Source organism: Xenopus laevis, chromosome 5L, assembly GCF_017654675.1.
Source record: "Xenopus laevis strain J_2021 chromosome 5L, Xenopus_laevis_v10.1, whole genome shotgun sequence".
Taxonomy (NCBI): domain Eukaryota; kingdom Metazoa; phylum Chordata; class Amphibia; order Anura; family Pipidae; genus Xenopus; species Xenopus laevis.
This window is the reverse complement of record NC_054379.1, coordinates 163,355,078-163,362,416: the sequence shown is the minus strand read 5'-3', so window position 1 is coordinate 163,362,416 and position 7,339 is coordinate 163,355,078. Positions and strand designations below refer to the sequence as shown.

At 43.0% G+C, this 7,339-nt stretch overlaps 1 protein-coding gene across 2 annotated transcripts in view; it reads right to left on the bottom strand.

Moving 5' to 3' along the window:
- The window catches only part of kif13b.L (kinesin family member 13B L homeolog), a 155,497-nt gene extending 151,730 nt beyond the window's left edge, over positions 1-3,767 (bottom strand). Inside the window, exon 1 of one of the 2 annotated variants that reach the window (XM_041562042.1) lies at positions 3,633-3,767. In XM_041562042.1, the coding sequence (XP_041417976.1) occupies positions 3,633-3,687 (55 nt within the window). In that variant the 5' untranslated portion in view covers positions 3,688-3,767. 2 annotated transcript variants of the gene reach the window in all.
- Positions 3,768-7,339: the final 3,572 nt, after the last annotated feature.

Sequence of the window (7,339 nt, the reverse complement as noted above, 5' to 3'; positions counted from 1 at the left end):
TCTGGTAACCGCCAGATCCAGAGCTGGATAACAGGTCACATACCTGTATAATGTGAATGGGGGGAGTAGTGAGAGAATGATGATATAAAGAAAAGCCCTGCTGTATTTAAAGGGGTGGTTCACCTTTACTTTTAGTATGTTATATAATGGCCAGCACTAAGCAACTTTTCAACTGTTCTTCTTTATTTCTTTTTTATCGTTTTTGGATTATTTACCTTCTTCTGACTCTTTCCAGCTTTCAAATAGGGGGTCACTGAATCTAAATACAAGTGAACTGTAAGGCTACATATTTACTGGTATTGCTTTTTATTACTCATCTTTCTATTTAGGCCTATTCATATATCTCCTATTCATATTCCAGTCTCTTATTGAAAGCAATGCATGGTTGCTAGGGGAATTCCGATGCTAGCAACCAGATTGCGGAAATCGAAAACTGGAGAGCTGCTGAATTAAAACCTAAATAAGTCAAAAACCTTAAATAATAAAAAAATTAAAACCAATTTCATATTGTCTCAGAATATCCCTCTCTGCATCATACTTACAGTTAAATTAAAGCTGAACAACCTTTTTAATTAAATACATACTATTAACTGGCTAAGAACACCGAATTTAGGGTAATTCTCGTTTGCCCCTAAACATCTTCCCTACATAAATTACACTGAGGATTCTGGGAAGAATGGTTATAACTGCTGCATTCCATTTTATTGGCCAACAATTTTGAAGACACTAAATGCCTCCACTAAAATGCCAGCAGGCTCACTGTGATTGGCTGCCAAATGATCACTTTAATACAAAGCAAAAGCTTAGTGCATTGGACTTGCCTCTGGCCTACTGTAACTCTGTGACTTATAAGCAGCCGGACTTTCCTCTGATCAGACGGGCTGCGGGCATTTGTTCTATTTTGCACGCATCCCAAATACTCTTGTTGCCCTAAACATAAAGGGGCACATTTACCTAGGGTCGAATATCGAGGGTTAATTAACCCTCGATATTCGACCATCGAAGTAAAATCCTTCGACTTCGAATATCGAAGTCAAAGGATTTAGCGCTATTCCTACGACCTAACGATTCTAAGGCTTTTAATCCATCGATCGAAGGATATTCCTTTGATCAGAAAATTGTTAGGAAGCCTATGGGGACCTTCCCCATAGACTAACATTGGCCTCGGTAGGTTTTAGGTGGCGAATTAGGGGGTTGAAGAATTTTTTAAAGAGACAGTACTTCGACTATCGAATAGTCGAATAGTCGAACGATTTTTAGTTTGAATCGTTCGATTCGAAGGTTGTAGTTGAAGGTGCCCGTTCGATGTTCGAAGTAACCAAAAAAAACATTCGAAATTCGAACTATTTTTCCTCTATTCCTTCACTCAAGCTAAGTAAATGGGCCCCAAAATGTTAGGTTCTATATAAGAGAGAGGGTCGCACTTGAACCCAGTCAAATCCTAAAAGCTCACTTTCTGGATATTTAATTTATGAGCTATTTGCAATGCAACTCTGCCTTGTGTTTTAATTATACTGACTTGTGTTTATTTGAATCCACCCAGAAACCACCCAGATGCACTGCCAGTCTTTCAGACAATATATGCCCCACTAGCTTGGCACATTACTCATATTTTACATTATTATTATTATTATTCATACTTGTAGAAGAAGCTGTAATGCCAGGGACAGGGATGTAAGCTTTTGAGGAAGCCCGGACTTCCCCTAATGGGCTAGCAACTCCCTGGGGGTTTAGGAAAGTCTAAACATTGTCATTAAAAGGCAAAATACATCCAACAGACAATCCTTGTTTCTCTGACACAGCCCCTTGCGATTCTCTGCTAATTCTGACTCATGAAACAATATAGTGGAAGCCAGCTCTCCTCCAGTCATGCCTCCAATTCCAACAACACCTTGCCTGCTTTTTCACAAGTCTGTTCTTCGGCTGGCTTCTGCTACATTGTTTCAGTAGTCCAAACCATCAGGCAGGCCTGGACTGGGAGTCAAAATAGGCCCTGCCATTCCAAGTCCACAGAGGCCCAAACAGCCCCCTTCCAGCCCACTATATGGTAACTTTCTATGGAACCATACAGCAGCCCCTCTGGCATTTGCCAGAACCCAGGGGCGCTCCACCAATGAGGCGAGTTGAGACACTCGCCTCAGGCGGCAGCGCCCCCCTGGTTACCAGGGGCGGCAAAAATGCCGCTCCTGGTAACTAAGAGCCGAATTTCCGGTTTTCAACCCGGAAATTCGGCTCTTCTAGTGCAGAGAGCGCAATTGCGCTCTCTGCACTAGCGTCGTGCAGCGCCCCGACCCCCTCCTGCGCAGAAAATGTGAGCGCCGTGAGGAGGGGTCGGGGCGGCAACGGAAGGCCGCCTCAGGCGGCATAAAGGCGCGGATCGGCACTGCCAGAACCCACAGATTGCCAGTCCGGGCCTGCCATCAGGGCAACCAATAGAAAGATGTGTAGCAATTACATTTAGAAACAACCTTTAAAACCAGTGACTTTTAATTAGAAAGTTGCTCAGAATTGAATATATTTTCATAAGTAGAATTTCTACAGCCCCTTTAGTGCAGAGACACACTGTCAGATTCGGGGAGATTAGTCACACGGTGACAAATCTCCTCTTCTTTGGGCCGACTAATCTCCCCAAACTGCGTTCCCGCTGGTGAAAATCGGCGGCAGGATGGCAATCAGAACAGTTTGTTTTCCGAAGTCGTCCGAAGTTTCAGGCAACTTCGGAAAACGAAGTGCTCCGAGTGCCATCCCGCCAGCGATTTTCATTCTAGTAAGTGGGAAGGCAGGGGAAGACAGTTTGGGGAGATTAGTCGCCCTGAAGAAGAGGAGATTTGTCACCGGGAGACTAATCTCCCCGAATCTGACCATGTGTCTCTGCCCTTATAGTTGTATAGGGGCATAATATGTTGTTTGTAGGTTGCTTTTCTGCATAATATCATTTACACATATGAAATGAAGTTGCCATATAGTTTATAATCTCCAAAAAGAACAACTCAACAGCAACACGTAGGTTAAAGGACCAACATGGATACATTCTGCACCCAGTTACCTGCTGCAATAGTGAAAAATAAACCCCTCCCATTAGTGTCACACAAGAATGATCAGTGGGTGCTCCAGCAGTAACAATAGTGAGTGGCAGGTTCCCATAAGAATCAGTGCAACAGCCAGACACACTTTCACTTTCTAAAGAGCTCACTGTCAGGATTAGCCCAACACGAGGAATCCACAGTCACCTTAGTATTAAACCCACAGGGAATCCCCTGACACTTTCATCACTTAAGCCCCATAATGGCACCCTGTCACTTTAAGCATTACCCCATTACTGTCACTTTAAGCATTACCCCATTACTGTCACTTTAAACATTACCCCATTACTGTCACTTTAGACATTAACCCCTTACTGTCACTTTAAGCAGTAACCCATTACTGTCACTTTAAACATTACCCCCTTACTGTCACTTTAAGCAGTAACCCATTACTGTCACTTTAAACATTACCCCCTTACTGTCACTTTAAGAATTACCCCCTTACTGACACTTTAAGCAATACCTCCTTACAGGCACCCTGTCACTTTAAGCATTTGCCCCACACTGTCCCTGTCAGTAGCCACAGTTGCCGGACACAGTTCCACTCACCTCTTCGGTTCATGGGTCGGATCCGCACCGCCACCTTTACATTGGAGTCGCTCATCTTGCACAGCGAGCTCCCCTAACCTGCCCGGACCCCGCCGGCTTCCGTCTGGGAGAGAGTGAGGAGGGGCGGGGCGGGGAAGGGGCGTGCAGCGTCATGACGTTGTCCATTAAAGGGAAAGAAAGGTCACGTGCTAGATGTAAAGTCTGACTGTCACCTTGGAGACAGGGGTCAGTGTGTAGGAGCAGCAGGGAGAGCAGCAGGGCTGGTATGACTGAATTGAAAGGTCTAATTTTCAAAACAAGCCAAAGTCAGCTACAAAACCAGCCCAGAACTAGCCAAGAGGCATTTCAAAAGTAGCCCAAACACAGCACAATATGTGCAGTGAAAAAAAAGTCTATAAAATAAAGGATAATATGTGAAAATTTCAGTTTCTCAAATTTTTCCATGAAGCAAAATGAGACAGATTTGCCCGTCACCAGGGGCGTAACTACAGAGCGGGGCCGTGGAGGTATAGGGACCCCATAAGGCTTGAATTCAGATACCATGTCAATAAATATTGGTAAATATTTAAATATAAATTAAAACTCTCTTTTAATTGGCCTCCCCCTCCAGAGACTGTCACCTCTCCAGTCCATAATGAACACTGCTGCGAGGCTCATACACCTCAGCAACTGCTCCTTCTCTGCCTCACCATTCTGTCAATCCCTGCACTGGCTTCCATTACTTTTCAGAATCAAATTCAAATTATTGACACTGACTTTCAAAGCACTTCATAACTCTGCCCCACCCTACATCTCTGAACTCATCTCTATATACTCACCCACTCGCTTACTACGCTCCTCTACTGACCTGCTACTCAACTCTTCTCTCATTACCTCCTCACATGCTCGCATTCAAGACTTTGCAAGGGCTGCACCCCTCCTCTGGAACTCTCTCCCATGGTCTTTCTCCCAACCTTTCTGCTTTCAAGAAATCTCTTAAAACGCATTTCTTTCGAGAAGCCTACCCTCACTCTGCCCACTCCCACACCTTGTGTATTACAACCTTCCCTTTAGAATGTATGCCTATGCATAGGCCCTTCCTCACCTTTTGTACCGGTATTGATTGTGATGTATGTAACTCCATATGTTCTATATATATAATTCATGTGATTTAGTTGTATAATCACATTTACTTTACAGTGCTACGCAATATGTTGGCACTATATAAATACATGTTAATAATAATATATAATAATAAAGTAAAACAGTCCAATCTCTAGACATATAGTGGCCCCAAAATTGTCTGAAATTGAGAATGCTTTTGGTACAGAACAGAGCCCGAAATCTAGTTACTCCCTACTTCTACACGTCAGTCCCATTGCATGCTGGGTATTGTAGTCTTACAATAAACTTGGCTATTTTCAAATTATTAATCAAAAACTACATTACCTAACATGCATTGGGGACGCAGGCTTGGCACATTAGGCAAGAAAAAACTTTGACTGGTTTCCAAAGTATAAACCAGCCAAAGGCCCAAAAAGCAGCCCAAATCCGTACCTTGGATTTATATTAGTAGCCCAATTTGGCTGGAAAATCGCTAACCTGGCAACCCTGACTGAATATAATGTTCCTGGTTCAGTGTGAAGATCTACAGCAGGACATGCGCAGCAGGGTTTGGAGGGGAGCAAATTGGGGTAACTCCTAGGGGCAGAGCTGACAACTTTGCTTGATAAAAATATGTCTTAGATTTATTATCTTATTCAGTGGAGTAATTAGATATTACTGGGCCCACAGCAAATAATGGACCAGTGGTGGGAGGCAGGCTGTTCCAAACTGGGCCCCCTCTTGTCCCAGCTGCAGTCTATAATTGCTGCAAAAACAATAAAAAAGGCCATAATTACCTGCAATCCCACTCCCTGACACGCCATTGCCATGACAACAGCTGTGAGAAGTCCAGGAAGCCTTCTACTGATTTTAATAAGGACAAAATACTGTTTGGATAGTTTTTTTTGGTAAACCTGATATGCACCCACGCATCTACATGCCCCCCCCCCCGGTCCCTGTAAAAATTGTCTTGCTTGAAACTGGTCCATGGTGCAAAAAGGTTTTTTCACAGGTTGAGCCCTCCATACTTGAATGGAGAAGGGCAAGATGATGACAGTTAGGTAAGATGATGACAGTAGGGTAAGATGGAGTAAGTTGGGTAAGATGGAGTAAGTTGGGTAAGATGGAGTAAGTTGGGTAAGATGAACAGAGAAAGACTATGGAATCAGTAGTAGAAGATAGAAACAGTTGGGCAAGATGGAGACAGTAGAAGATAGAGAATGTAGGACTAGATGGAGACAGTTGGCAGGATGGTGACAGTAAGACAAGATAAAGACAGTAGGGCAGTATGAAGAAAGTAGGAGAAGATGGAGACATCAGGTCAAGATACATTAGGGCAAGATGGAGATGGCAGGGCAAGATGGAGACAGTAGAAGATGGAGAATGTAGGACTAGATGGAGACAGTTGGCAGGATGTTGACTGTAAGACAAGATAAAGACAGTAGGGCAAGATGGAGACAGTAGGAGAAGATAGACACCGTATTACTAGATAGCAGTAGGGTAAGTATTAGTGTACAATGGAAACAGTAGGGCAAGAAAGACTACTTTGTTAATGTAATCATTTGTACACAATTAAATGAAAACTCTGTGGGGCAGATTTATCTAATTGTGAGATTAGGACTCACCACAGGAAAAAATCAATTTCTATTCATTCCTATGGGATTTTTAGAACCGTATTTATCAAATGGTGAGTTCAAACTTTCACCCATTGATAAATACAATTCTACAAAATCCAGAGTTTTTATCTATTAAGCTCTAAACTTACATTTTGATTAATCTGGCCCTGTGTGTATAAGGAGGTGAGTTTTTATTATGTTTTTCCACACAAACCCCTCTGTGCAGCACATAATGGTGTGTGAACTGTAGCTTGTTATATCAGTGTTTCCTAATCTGTGACCCTTCAGATTTTATTGCTGTACAGTTTTAGCACCCACTGACACTGTGGGTTAAAGGAGAAGGAAAGTGTTCTTGCACTTGGGGTGCCAAATGCTAGGCACCCCAAGTGATTGTATTGACTTACCTGAAACCCCGGGTTGGTGCTCCTTCCAGCAGAAAACTGTACCGGCCCGGGGTTATACCAGTGAGCACCACGGAACGATCCGCTTCCGGCTTCCAGGTAGCCCAGGTAGGTATTCTTGCAACGATGGACCATTTTTTTTAAATGAACGCACCTTTGGTTGGGGATAACATTTTTACCCAACAGGTGCCCTTTAAAGGTGGCTGCACTTTGGTCATTTATAGTAAATAGAAAGAGAAATTAAATGGATCATAAACGTGGAGAATATTTATTTTAGAATTTCAGAGTAAAAAATATTTGCATGAGATCTTTTGGGGGAAGGTGATGAATATGTATTATCTATGCAAAAGACTGGGTGGGGCTTTGTTTAGACAACAAATAAAAAATAACTGAACACTGCAGGGCTGACACTATAAGGGCAATAATTAACTTTGTACTGTGAGTGTTAATACTAGCATGGTTTTTCTCTAGGGATGATCCCCATTGTAAGCAGCAGTCCTGTCCTACTTTATGGCAGCTGAGATTCTAGCTATCTGTATAACAGAGCATTCTGTCCCAGTGGCTGCACAGATCCTATCTGATCCCCATTGTAAGCAGCAGTCCTGTC